The sequence below is a fragment of the Aulostomus chinensis genome, chromosome 5 (genome assembly GCF_037954235.1).
Source record: "Aulostomus chinensis isolate RoL2024-O1b breed Wild chromosome 5, RoL_Achi_v1.0, whole genome shotgun sequence".
NCBI classification, from domain to species: Eukaryota; Metazoa; Chordata; class Actinopteri; order Syngnathiformes; family Aulostomidae; genus Aulostomus; species Aulostomus chinensis.
The window spans coordinates 29,808,235-29,822,959 of NC_141324.1; the positions used below are offsets into that span (position 1 = coordinate 29,808,235).

Below are 14,725 nucleotides of genomic sequence, written 5' to 3' on the forward strand. Positions count from 1 at the left end.
TGGCGTACGGATTCTCCTTCCTTTAAGACCGGATGGCGGTTAAGGAGTTTGTTTTTTTTCAGACCCTTTTTATTGATTAAAAAGAAAGAAAGCATTTGATGAACCCAAGGACAGAGACAAAGATGTGAAGTGTTTTTTTTTTTAAATCTCTTTGTTTCATGTTTCTTTCTGCGACAGTCGCTGAGAAGAAAATGTGTTTTAATTCTGAATGCATTCGAAGAAAGAAAACAGGGCAAAATTAGAGAATCGGAAGCATCGAGAGCCTCGGCCACGTCGATAACATCCTGACGGGCAGATCATCTGATCAACCAGCGGTCAGGTTCTGATGCTGCACACACACACCAAGAAAATATCAGTACTTCAATCACGCTGGTTCCAGTGCACCAGTACCAGGTTCTCTCTGATTTGAAGGGTTTGTTTTGTATAAAATCCAAAAGGAAGCTCACATGTAGGCTACTGACAGCCAATTTCCACAAAAACTGTGTAAACATGTGTTTAGTAGCAAAGCAAAGACGGCAGGAGGAGAGAACACATCAGTCAACACGGATAACCAGCTAGCCCTGACTCGCCTGGATCCTGCCGAATCATCACACATCGACTCTTCCAGGGATATATAGATATATGAGCAGCCAAGACAAAGGAAATCATCATAATCCAGCTACTGTACAGGGGCAAGGGCTTTGTCTGCACGCCGAGGCGGAGCGGAAGGAGCACATCCATCATTAAACAGCAGCACCAATGAAGAAAGACTGCAAACCAGGGGGAAAAGAAACCTGATTGTGATAACCCTTCACAAAGGAAGTGATTTCTGCATTCACTGCAATCTCCAGCAAAACTGCTGCACGTGGACAATAACACATGCAATATTCACCGCCATAAAGCAGCTGGAGGATGAACCGACGCCGTGGAAATCCATGCAAGGCTTATTAAAACAACGGAATTAACTGCCTTATAAATAAAGGTAGGATTAAAGCTCATAAATAGTGTACATTGAAATATGGCTTAAGAATTTATACACAGCAACACAGTGGCTTAGAATTCAAACAGTGGAACAGTTTGCTTCACAAGACACAAATACAATGAGATTATTTGAATTTAAACAAGTCTCTGCTAAAGCTTGTGAGTCCACACAAGTCAGCGGCGCGTGTGTGTGTGTGTGTGTAGAGGGAGGGATTGTGTGCTCGCAAATAAGCAGGGAAAGTGTGTATAGTAATAATCAATTTGTGCAGCTGGTCAGATGCACAACAAGCCTGGAACACAGAAATGAGATGTAACAGCACTCTGGTTTCCCTGCAGCCCCTCCAGGGATACTGCAAGAACAGTTGCATCATCTGGTGAGAGTCTGCAGGGAGTCGGATCAGGTTCGAGGCATCGCTCAGGTACCCTGTTCTGGTTTGAGCACATTTTGAAAGAGAGAGGCTGCTTTAGTAACTAAGAGCTTTAAAAGATATGTCAAGGTTTCGCTGTCAAGCTTGACAATGAGTCGAGATACTCCAGCCTCTGCGGCGTCCCGTTTCTTTTACAACTCGACTTCTATCCGTTGAATTCCAAACATTTCCTCAGTCTGCGTTTAAAGGATCATTCTGGTGTTGGGTTTACTTTTTCATTCTTAATCTCTGAGGTTAGAAACCTCTAGTTATGACTTTAGTAAAGATTTTCACTCATCAATGGAGTCATTCTAACCGACAGGTTTTGCTCACTCGGGTTTACTGGTTCCTCAAGGGCACTGTAAGACAGCGCGGCGCTGCTGAGGGACGGAGGTGTACAGTCACAGGAAACAACCCTGGGATGAATAGCAGCACATTTCCATTCCAACACATGCAAGTCCTCAGCCTTGTTCCAGCGTGCTGTGCTGCTCATCACGGGAAAACACATCATCTTCCTCTTAAAATAATCCCTAATAAGTCGTTTCATTCAAGTTTTTCAGAAAACACAAAAAAACTGGAGACAAAACATTATGAGAAGTTGTTTTGGGCAAAAAACAAATGTTAGTTTTGTCAAAAACGACTTAGGCAGTTATTTTAAGAAGGTGACGATATTTATATTCATTCTGATGCTGGACACCTGCTGGCTGTTCTGTAACCGGCTGCTGTTATCGATCGAGTATATTCGGCCGATCAATATGCACCTCGGTTCCCAGCCGCCGCCGCCGCCTTCCAATCTCATCACTGCTGGCTGGTTTGTTTTCACTCCACCGTGTGTGTTTACTGATATGTGGTGAAACACATAATATTCAGAAAACAATAAAGCTTGAAAATGACTGGATTTAGTTTTTTCAATCCTGACAGATGTAAAAACAGAGAGAGCAATGAGAATGGAGGTGATGGGGTGGAGGTAAGCGGGTCTGCAGAACCGATGAAGTTTGTTTGGAAGAGTCTGGGAAGGTTGACGGACGACCACGCGACTGACCTTCTGCTTCACTCTCCGATGTACAGGAATCAATCACATCATGCAGTTCAAGTTCAGCTCTGTTTGAGAGACGTGTTGATGTATTCTGATGGTCATTTAGACGGCGTGTTGTTGAACTGTACTGGGTTTAACTGTCAAATATTAAGAACCCCTCCCAGTATAAGCCAGTACCACAAACTACAGCCTCCAAAAGGACACGTTAAAAAGAAAAAATACACAATTATATACCCTAAAGCTCATGAAGGGGGATTTATTGCAGGGCTCTTACTCAGTACAAAACCTGCCAGAGGTTTTAATGCTTTGGCTGATTTGAAACTAAATTGAAGTTGGAGTAACTTTAATAAATTTGGCTTGACAACTCAATTTTCCTCCACCTTGGTTCAGGATTTTGAATCACCTTCCCTACTCACATAACACGCTTGGAAAATAAATCAGACAGTAAGGGGAAGTGTATTTGAGTACCTGTAAGATGAGCAAATACAATAAAAGGGACCTTTACACCGAGAATATTAAATAAACTCGAAGCGTTGGATTTATTCTCGACTGTGTTGTGACCAGTAGCGGAGGTTGGGATGTTGTATCGCGGCACGCCGCCGGTCGTATCTAGAAGTAGTGTAGTCCTCATACTCCTGAGAACAGCAGCGAATAAGAACAATAGGTTTTCCAGGGAGGCCGTTTAATTTGTTCAGCGGAGGGTAAAAACCTCCGTTATTGTTTATTCATCTACATGTAGAGATTATTTCACGGACACATTTGAATTCACGTAGATTGATGAACCTGTAGAAGAGTTATTTTTTGATCCAAATAAGTGAGGAGTGCAGGAGAACTCTTTCTTTGTTGGCTGAACGCTCACTTTTTCTTCTGTCATGCACTTGCAGAAGGAGTTGTAAGACAACAAATTAAAGGTGCTGTAATCAAACGCTTAATTTATAAAACAATACGGAAAAAAACTGGTTGGAAGAACTAAAGTTGAACGAGTTTTTGTATTTCGTGGTAGGATGTAACTGACATATCTTTGATTATAGAGGGGACAAAACTAGTTTGTTGGTTGAAGTTAATTTTAGCTGAAGTTATCAAACTGGTGGAAAACGTTGGTGGTTGAGTTGAAACATTTCTCTGTGCTGTGTGTGTTCACATATCACCGTTCCCTGCTGGGTGCTTATTTGTTCAAAGATTCTTATTTACTGATCAAAAACCATCAACTCAGTGCTTTTATACCAAGAAGTGCTGAGCAGCTGCTGTCATTTAGCACTTCAGAATTCCCTGCAACGGTGTCTGAGGTCAGAGCTGCTCAATGTGCCGTCGCGGTGCTTCACTGCCAGTTTACCAAGTGTTTATAGTGTGGATAAAGAGGTAGTCAAAGCCCTGAACAATGAATGTGTAGACTCAGGATTCCTCGTGTCCAATACTGCTGATCAGACAGCAGGATTTTGCCAATAGCAGATTAGCATGGGAATAAAAGGATCCCTTTTCTGAAGATTTCATCCAAGTCTGGAGGACCACGAGCCACGATACAGCCGGCTACTAATCCCCAAACATGATATGTTCTTATGGGTTTGGTGGAGGGAACGTGCAGTGGGTTCTCTCTCCATGAAATGCATCAGACTACTACATTTACAAGCATTTTGTAATGCAGCTTTTCGTGCCATCAAACTGTAGTGATTTGTTTATAATCTCTTTAAAACCAAACATGCAGTCACTTTAACTATAGCCTCTCCGATTTCGCAATTAAACCTCATTACAACCCTTTTTGTGCACAAAAGTAATAATGCTCCTTGCAGTAATAACTGCTGTTGTTTTTACGGTGTGTCAGACAGAGTTAAGACTCTCGGTTATGAGGAGACTCACAGGGGGAAAAGAGTTCTATTATCTTTTAGACAGACAAACAAGAAAAGAGCAGAAAAACATTTGTTTCTCAAACTTTGCTGGATACACCATTTAAAGTATCAGCTGGCTGGGAAAGGTTACGCTCATGCCACAGCCAAAACGCACACATAACTCATGCAGAGACGAATTAGGTGTCAACCCAACACCTTGGTCACCTCCTCACCTATGAACAGCTGGCTGTTGAGCTGCAGGTGGAAGTGTCCGTCAGCTGGAGCCTCCTGAGTGGCGGCAGGAAGTTCGTCCAATCGTAGCGACGCCTCCTTGACGTTGCGCTCAGCTCGGACTCGATGCCACCGGTTGTCGTTCAGCGGGACGCTCGATTCCACGCCAACCTCCAGAGGCCCGTTACCAACATCGAAGGAGAAGACCACCTGAGTGGAGGCTGAGGGGGTTGAGAGGAAGGATAATAAATTAATATCACAATACCAGCACTGAATAAAAAGCATCGCCAACAGCAACCCTCCCACATGTCACTACACTACAGATCGTTAAACCTTTACTAAAAAGGTCACCTCAGCTCATAAAATTCCTGTTTATGTTCATTATGTTCATTCCAACAGAAGAGGAGGATTTTGGTTGGTTTAGGCTTCTCCAAAACAAACCCTCGTTCTTCATGCTTTGGTCGGAGCAGACGTATTACTGTGAGCACAGACCAAGATGAAACAATATCTCGGCTTCCGACAGTAACTTGCGATCTGAGACAACAGAGCAGCAGTATTCAGAGCTGGAACAACCACAATGACTATGATTTCCCCCGAGGTGCAGCTGTGTCCCTGTATCAGCTTCTCCGTGTCCCTTCAAATCCCATCTCTGGGAAAAAGGCAAAATATAGAACAAAAACAAAAACAGCAAACCAAACAGGGGAAGTGGGCTGAGGGAGCTTCAAGAGCCACGTGGATAAGACTGCGTTTTAAGTTGTGAAGATACGACATTAAAACTCCAGCCACGTTGTTGCAAAAAAGTTAACAACATCAAACTCAAAATGACTGCTCGGTAACTACACTGAAAAGTACTACATACTATCACAGCGCAGTAATGAAAGAAGACTCCAGCATCGAAGCGAACCATTTCAGTCTCCTCCGCTCTCACTTCCACAACCACCTCCAACTAAATGCTCCACGGGCCTTTCAGATTCCTGAAAAGATGCAACGTGTCAATTTTTTAATTTCCTTTTGTGTTCTGCTTACACGTGCAAGATTAAAAAATGGTTAACTACTCAGTCTGGACAGTACCAGGTGAGCTTTTGCTCTCCTGCTTCCTGTTTTTATGCTAAACTAAGCTGAACTCAACCAGCTCTGTTCTTAGCACTCAAACGGAGGGAGGACTCACTGAGCACTGGATGCTGAATGATTATCTTAAGAGTTCAGGTCAACAGAGAGCCGCGGATGATAAAATTAGGAGCGAGTTAGAGGCTGACAGATGAAAGAGGCGGGGACTGGACGCCCAAATAGCACACGCCCCCGGAGAGCAGGATGAGTCAGCAAAAGACTTTGTGATTGATTTTTATTCATTTCACATATTAGATTTGGCATCCGTCAAGAGGCAAAAGGACAGTTAACACAGAATTGTAACTGGGAGAGCAGTTTTTCATTTCATAACACTCACATCTTCTGTTACACATCGTTCAATAGCTGTCCAAATATACTGTAAACACATTAAGTTCCTCACTCAAATCATGGCAAAGCCTCGTAGAACAAAATATAATGCAGAGGCTTTTAGACTGCAATGTGCAGCTGAGGAGCAACAGCTTGTAAAAAGCCCTTTTCTGTTTCAACCCATTGCAGAGGCAGATTAACACCTTTCGTTTAGTTGGAGTGGCTCTGTTTTTGTGACATTCACAACTTAAGTCAAGGCAGGCAAGTTCAACTTTAAATAAATAATTTCCCCTTCAGGATGGATTGATAGAGAGAAAGTCTGCAACCTTTGGGTTTTACACAGAAACGCTTTAAGACGTTGACTCCCAGGTTTCACTGACACATCCCTTTAATCCGGATTAAATCTTCACCCTGCGGCTCTTACTCACAGCTCAGTTCGATACGGATGAAATCTTTGATCCCCAGGTTTTCCAGGAACACACCAGACGAAGCTGTGGTTTTGAACAGGAAGGAAACATCTGCGCTAAGCTCTCCGTGGAAGGTGGGAAAGTGAAGGTACGACGTCTCCTTGTCGAAAAACGCGGCGTTCCAGAAACTCTCTGAGAAAGAGAAAAATGGAGATTTTCAGAGGGAAATCCTGGCGTAAACAAACTTCCAAACTTGTTATGAAGCACGTTTAGTTATTAAAAGGCTGCAACTTTAAATAACTGACGGAAGAAAAAGTGGCGCTACTCTGATGTATCGACTCCTGCTGTTAATGAGAAGAGGTGTGAAAACTGACAAGGAAAAATGACTTAAATGCTACTGATAATTAGCAACCCAATACTGACTTATTGTTCATTAAACAGTTTGTGTTTTGCGTGGACGTGAGACGGGAGGAACATATTTTCTTGTATTTCCATATCAGCAGTAGACCTGAGAGAATTAGTCTCCCAGAAATACTGACTCATTTACAAATTTGTTTCTCAAAAACAACCCTTGGAGTTGCGTTTCCTGTGTGTCACCATCAAATGTAACCAAGCAACCGCAGCAGGACTTACTGTCTCCATGACAACGAAGGGGTCCCACCCTGTAGGCGGCCTCCGACCCCGGCCTCTGGATGTCACCGAGAAGCAGAGACCTCACAGGGAGGCTCTCCTTGTGGGTGAGCAAGCCCGAGTCCTCAGTCCTGCAAGAGGGTGACCGGGGGTCACGTCAGTTCAACGTATTCTCAGGAAACATTGGCAGGATTTCTTAAAAATTATTACATCCAGTAAATCTGAGCATATTCAAAGAGCAGATGATGTCATTGTTGGCGTCCTACACTATTGGGCACTGCCCTGGTTTCCAACACGGCGCCCATCTAACACACAGTCTCATTTTACAAGCCAGCAGAACTCTACACCTATGTTTCTGAAGACATTTCAACATTGCTCAGCGCTGCACAGTTAGATTGTTCAGAACAGCCTACAAAGATGAAGAGCAAAAGCTGCTAGCCGGTCTTCATGGTCGCACACTCGCCTCTCGCTTGGATGGAGAGACCGTGAGAACAGAGCACGACAGGCTGGCTGTAGATCGCAGGGATCATCTGCTCCTCTGCAAAGACATCATCAGAGGCGAACCCTTGACAACACTGACGTAAAGGTCGCGTTAAGGGCTCAAAATGACGTGACATCTCTCCCTAAACACTCCGTCTTGTCTCCAGAGACACGCCTGAAAATGTCCCGATCGTCTTGCACATTCACTTTCTTCCGCTGAATCATGACAATAACGTCCCTACGTGGCTTGAACATTGAGAGATTCGCTGGAACCCTCCTAAGTCTTACGCCGTTCCCCTCCTGCCTCACAATCACGTATTGTGTTGCTTCTCATTATGTTGGAATTCATCACGAGAGCAGCTTCCTGTTTCGTCTTGTGGATTATATTCCATTCCACTCAGTTTATTTTATCCAGAACACGTTGTCTTTTTTCTTGAAGGGGCCAGTATTCTTACTTAGAACTGCTTCTGAAGGTCGTTTCACCCCCCAAGACACACACACACGCATGCACGCACGCACGCACGCACACACAGACTCACAAACACACGCACACACTCCTACACTTTTCTGTCCAATCCCTCCTTGCAGTGATTGCCGAGGCGTGCAGAGGTGAGGAAAAAAAAAACCCCACCCACAGCCTGTTCTCCCTCTCTCTTTCTAACTAGCTTTTTTTTCATTCTTGACACAACTATTTCTGTCACTTTTCACATGAACAACCACGTGCAACACTACCAGCAGAGTCTAAAAATACATGTCGTTAATCTCAAATTTAGCTCATGACACTAGTGGCTTTTCAATCCACCTAAAAGTGTAGCCATTCAGAACAGCGATTAACGCTTGATTTCTGACAGCGTGGACAAACGCTCTCTTAGCTCTCAGAAAACCCACCTGCACTTAAGGCATCACTTCGATTCATTGTAATTGAAGGGCGGCGAAAACTGTATAAACTTAAAAAAGTCAAAACAAAACCTGCCAATGCCAATGAGAGTGCGTCAGCGTCCGAGCACGCACAACCTTCAAATACCAAAGCCACAACCACCACAGTTGGAGAAGAGCTACGGCGCCACTGAGAAGCTGTTGTGTTCAGCATGTGTCGGGTCAGTACCACTCCACGCGGTCGGCGTCACAGTTGCAGTAGTGCTGGGGGTCCACACAGTCGCCCTGCAGGCCGCAGGCACACTGCTGGCTGCCTGGATGAGCGCCGCCCCAGTAAGTCTGGAGGTGACCGGGACCGGGACCACCAAGCCACCAGCTGAACGGAGAACCCTCTGGAACACACACACACACACACACACACACACACACACACACACACACACACACACAGCACCTTGGTTTAGCTTTAGGAACAAATCAACTTTTTTTAAATACACACATTTTCCAACATCCCAGGCCTTGCTTAGAATATCTGAGGATGTGAAGGGTTAGCATGCCTCCATCTAAAGTTATCAAATGTACTTTTCTCCAAAGGTACCGTTGCATTAATTTCAGATTATCAAGTTCTTATTCAGAATCAGACACATAAACCTTGGTTGATGACTTGAACTGCTGCCACTAATCGTGGAAGATAAATATGAGGTCCTTTGATGGAGGTATGCTACCACTTAGCATCCACAACTGTTCATTGTGCTAATCGAACTCGCTGACATTCCGTCTCATCTGTCGGACGACAGACAAAGAGAGGTTGAGGTGTTAATTTGACATCATTTCATCTCAGGAGCTCATTTAAATAATAGTTCATAAATGAATAAAAGCATAATGTTGTGACGACGTCAAGTCACATCGTTACACATGGTACCGACCTGTAGCTGTAACAGCAGATTACGACAAGACGAAACTGTTACACTGCAACACCAAAGTCTCCTAAAGTCAAGATGATGACACCTTACAAACGGCGGTACAGCTGAGCCACAAAGCTCATGAGGACGTCAGACCCCACCCCCACGCAGAAACTCAGACATTCCGACGTCACACGAACGCAGCATCCGATCGTTAGGCAGCCTTGAAAAGGAACTTTCCTGATTCCTACATGTTACTTCTGCAGAGCATCTGGATTCAGTCTCTTTGTGCGTCATGCCATGGTGTCCTGAGGGGAACTTTACCGTGGGGTGGGGGTGGGGGGGCTGCTGTGGAGAAAGTTATCTTTTTTTAAGGAGTCTGCATCTTTCAGCCACCCATGATGAAAGCGAGGGAATCTTGCCAGCTCCTACTATAATACCATAACACTGAATATACTGTTTTTGGATGCAGGGCAATGGTTCTGTACAGCCAGAAATACATCTCACATTGTGAGAGTGCATAGGTGGAGAAAAATGAGAGAAGGTAATTGGAAAGGTCTCTGCTGAGTCAGCACTTTATTTTCCCAGAGTGTAAAGTGGTACTTCTATTTTTCTACCCATTCATCCTTTTCTACTACTTTCATTACTTTCATCCATCATTTTATTAGCCTCAGTCCCCCCAAAAAAGTTGTCACCACTCATAGCTGTGGCTTTTATACGCCCGGTAAACCTCTCTCGTACCGCCTCGGTGGTTCCACAGGAAGTAGAAACTCTGGACACGTCTCAATAAAACCTAATAACTGGCAAGGAAAAGATTAATACACATCTAATAGTTCATAGATTCTTCTGTTCATCTCATCTCACACCTGCCATGTGTCGTTCAAGTACCGTCATTAACAAGTGAACCAAAGCCCTGAAAATAAAAGCCATCAACATTCTGTTCAGACTCCATCAGGATCCCTCATAAAACCACGCACGCTGCAAATGATGCAATCCAAAAACGATGCTCCGTTCTGTTACCAGACACCATAATCGGCTGCATCCGCCGCTACGGAAACACGTCTTACGCAACTCGGTGGTTATCATTCATGTCCCCAGCATCGCGAACAGAGAAAACACTGAATGACTCAACACACCAGGATGAGGTAATCCTAACCAATCAATGGGTCTGAGTCATTTGTAACAGGGGAGAAAACTCCTGCCGGCTCAATAAGTTTGGAACACGGAGTATAATGATTTTTGTTGCTGGTGGCTGGGAAATACAATAAGATGTGAATAGATGCGCTTAACCGAGCTTTCATTAGCATTTATTTAACCCAACAAGTCAATCAAGAACAAGTTTCTGAGTCTAAAGTGCTTTAATGGGGGCTTTGAGGAGGATTGTATAAATAAATGTCTAGTTTTATCCCCACCAAAAGCTTAAATGGGATTAAAAGATTAAAAGGATTAAGTTGAGATAAGATTTAATAAAGTGAAATCTACTTTTTAATTATAAACGTATCATCACAAACTAAATAAAATCCTACTTTGGTTCCAGTGGTAAAGTTGTCTTTGTAGATTTAAATGCCACAGTGAACCATAACACAGTTCCTGCTCAGAGACTCCCAGCCGGCGGAGATGAGATCAGAGCAGAGATGACTTCATGTTGGGAGGAGAGCTTGGAGGAACAGTCTGGTATGGGACGTGTTCCTGGCGGACGGTCCGTGTCCACCCAGCCTGCAGCAAGCCTCCTACTGTATACAGGAGTCAGGTGCTGGGCTGTTTCTTGGCTCTGAGGAGCTGTGAGGCAACCAGGAGAAAGTCCAGGCCAAGACATCGTACCTGTTTGTTAGTTTCTCGTTCTAAATCTCTTGCTAGCAGCCGACCGGCACCTGGAAAGCGCTGGACTATTTCTGGGGAGGCAGGAGGCTCAAGCCTGGCTCGTGACCATCTGGGCGATCACAGGAGCAACATCGGTCAGTGGTCAGGGTGTGGAGCCTCGTATTCACAGCGCTGATGCCACTGCGGACCCGTTATGGTGGCAACACTCTCATTTAGTGGATTTAAGCGTGTTTCTGAGGACATCTGAGGTGACAAATAGTCGAGTCGCACTGCCACATAACATCGATGGATCATTTGAATGGAGATTCATCGCCATGCTGGACCCATAATCCACTGCACAGGCTCTCCAGAGAGCATGAATGCCGTAGAGGTGAACAACAGCACGATGATGAACAGCACAGCACAGGAAAAAGTAACCGAAGTAGGTGATAAGCTGATACTTTTACCATCATCCATGAACATCATGAAGACATTTGTATCATCTGTAAGCTTTACTTTTCTTTAAAAAACATGACAACAAAGCCTTCCAGCTCCTGCGGGTGCTGCAGTTCTCAGCAGGGAGGCAGATCGCACCATCACGCCTCCATAAAGGAGCTGCAAGCACAGGGGATGAGTCTTCGTCTTGTTATGCTTTGGTTTGTGAACCGATTTGCTGATTCTTCCCATTTACAGAGGACATATTAAGGTCTAACCTATTCAGGGGCGAATATGTAAGAAATATCTCATTGTGGCTTTTAAAAATCCCCACCTTCATAAGGTTGATGAAGGAAAGCGAGTCATTATATTCTTACTCTTTTTAAAAGCTGCATTGACTTTGAATCCCAGCATTTTAGTGTCTGATGGTATAATTAGGGAACAGCCTGATAACTAATGCAAGCAGCACACCTTTCTTGATAAATGAACAGGCCTCACCTGGCGTATTGAGGAGGCGGGACTTCCTGCATTGGTAGGACAGTTCTTGTTCGCAGTGTTCTGATTGGCTGATGACAGCCAGCAGCTGCTCCTCCTCAGTCAAGTAGTCAAACTGGACCGGAGTAGCGTCTCCTCCGGGAGACGGTCGGACTCTGGTCAGCTCCGTGTTGTTGTGCTGGATGACCATCCATGTGTTCTCCGCTGGTGTGGGGTGAGAGACACAGGTTGGTTGTTGGTATCACAACGACTTGTTCATGACTCCTCCTGATTGTGAAGCAGCACCACAAATCATTGTCTCTCTCTGTTTGTCTTGTGGATCGAGTCACCACAGGTCACACATCACCAGCACAGGAAGTAACCATACCTGCATTAGTTGTGCTGAGAGGATTTTGTTCAAAAATCAATAATTTTATGTTCTAAGTTTCTTTTATTTTACTACTAGCAAGACTGTAAAGACCTGTTTTATGAATGAATGACTAAAGCGACAGATATTTGATTGTCAATTAACAAATGAGCGAGAAAAACAGAGGCTGTAAATATTGTATGAGGCAGTGAGTGTCGTGGATATGCATGTTTATATGATTGGAGCAGTGACATGAAGGACTAAGACACAGGAGGATGGGGGAGGTTGTCTCGCAGGAAAATGAATAATAGATAATTGGTTCAGAGTTTCATCTTTTGCAATTATGTCAAAGATAATCACAGAAAACGCGGAGTGATGCAGGAGGATGACGGAGAGTGCGTCACCTGTCATGTTGCAGTAAACCAGCTGTGGTTTGATTGGTCCGCTGCCGTCCACGTCGATGTAGAACTGCCCCGACGTGTTGCCGTTGTGTTTGTACGCCTCGCAGGACTGTTGGTACACAGCTGAGAGGAAAATAACCAGACCAGCTTGAATCGACATGAATCGCAGCGACAACACTGGAGGACACAGGAAGGAGGTGGCGATGGCGATCACGCGGCCGTGGCTGGAGGAGGACCACGGTCGCTGCTTCATGGGGGTCTGACAGCACTGAATCACCGTCTCATAACCGCGCCGGAGAAATCATGAGGGATTGTGTTTTTGCAGCAGCAAAGATCAGCCAGGACAGTAACGACAGATGGAAAAACAAGAACCAGTAACTAAAACTTTGGACCTCCATCTCTATCAGTTTCTCTCTCCCTCTGTTCCTCCAGCCTCTACAGTCACAGAATCAAGCCCTTCCAGTCAAATCCATATCTGAAGGTTTACACTCTCTGCTCAACTGTTTATCTTTCTTCTTCTCCACAGCCAAAGGCCTTTAATTCATCATATTCCCTCGGTGCGGTTAGAAACATCAGGAAGTAGGAGGCACTGACAGGGCACCGCGTACCTCCACGAGGCAAACTTTCAAGCTCGGGCCCTAATCAAATTTGCAAGTGGTGTGTGTGGACCCTCGCGCACCCACGCATGTTGGAGTGTGTGGATGTTCCGTTGAAGGACGTGAAACCTGATCATATTTAGATTTTCCATGAGGGAAATGAAATGTTTGCTACATCAGCCGTTCTTCCTGTAACTTCAAGGGGGCGCTATGACTTCCCTTCAGCATCAACCCTTCATCAAGTTCTTCGGGTGCTTCTGGTCATACTAGAGATGATCGTGTTGACCCCTCTGAGGGGGGCGGTCAAGAGTAATCAATAGCATACTAGTTTATGTCTCGACGCGGTGGCGCTACGACCAATCTGGCTCAAAATGTGGTGGAGTCTTCCTTGGCTCATACGACAGCCCTCCACCGAGTGTGATGAAAATGTTTCCTTCAAACTGCTGAGAGAGGGAAAAGCTCCCCTGAAAACTTGACCTCCACCAGGAAGAAACGTACCACTGTCAGAGTAATATCCTGCCAGTGGCCTAGAACAGACAATTTTTTTGTAATATTTACTATCTTACTGCCAATTCTGATCAAAATCCCTCCATCATTTTGAGAGATATCCTGCCATCAAACACAAAAACCTGATTTGAATATCACTCAAACAAGGAGAAAATCTTTGATCAACTCCAAACTTGAAGTGGCTCTTTCTTGGACCGTATCCCATCCTCCCAGCGAGGTTCAAGAAACGTTGACTTGTTTTGCATAATCCTGCGAACAGACCAGAAGCCCTGAGACGTTTCCTCAGCCAAGATAAAACAGATTTAGTGGAGATAAACTGTGTGGAGAAGTATTTTGGTCTTAAGGGAAAAGGGCACAGAAACTCGTAAATCTCCATCTCAGCTCGCAGTTGCTGCCTCGCTTTACACCTTTAAACCGGCGGTGGGCTGTAACCGCAGCAACAGTCTTCAGCTTTACTCCCCCCCTTTCAAGTTCCTGTGTTTGACTTACAGCTGTGGCAGGTCGCTCCGCTGTAGCCGCTGCCGGTACAGTTGCAGTGGAAGATGGTCCAGGACTGACTGCAGCTGCCGCCATGTTCACATCGACTGGGAGAACACCTGAGCGAGCGAGAGAGAGAGGGAGAGAGAGAGAGAGAGAGAGAGGGAGGGAGGAAGGGGAACCCAATTTTACAAACATTACTAAGGAGCTCGTCATCTGCAAACACTGCTCGTTTGTAACGTGGCAAAGAGAGAACATTTACATGAAATATTTAGCTGAATCTGCGTTCGGCTTAAGAGCACTTTTTGTGTTGTAAAAGGAGCCAAATTTGCTCCCATTCATTACAGTGACAGTTGCTCTCAGGGCACATTCGGCTTAAGTTTCCAGGTTTTCAAGCTTTTGGGCCAATAAACCATCTCCTCTGGTTGAACCTGCTGACTTCCTGCTGGAACACCGTGGCAGTAATCCTCCAGTATGCAGCA

The 14,725-nt window shown here is 44.9% G+C and overlaps 1 protein-coding gene across 1 annotated transcript in view; it reads right to left on the reverse strand.

Moving 5' to 3' along the window:
• Positions 1–14,725, reverse strand: part of LOC147262115 (contactin-associated protein-like 4) — a 91,695-nt gene that overhangs the window by 17,502 nt on the left and 59,468 nt on the right. The window contains exons 11-17 of the mRNA XM_086204519.1: positions 14,256–14,362; positions 12,667–12,786; positions 11,920–12,120; positions 8,514–8,676; positions 6,932–7,059; positions 6,320–6,490; positions 4,460–4,678 (exon numbers count right to left, since the gene is read on the reverse strand). Coding sequence (XP_086060645.1) covers positions 4,460–4,678; positions 6,320–6,490; positions 6,932–7,059; positions 8,514–8,676; positions 11,920–12,120; positions 12,667–12,786; positions 14,256–14,362 — 1,109 coding nt within the window. The remainder of the gene's footprint in view (positions 1–4,459; positions 4,679–6,319; positions 6,491–6,931; positions 7,060–8,513; positions 8,677–11,919; positions 12,121–12,666; positions 12,787–14,255; positions 14,363–14,725) is intronic.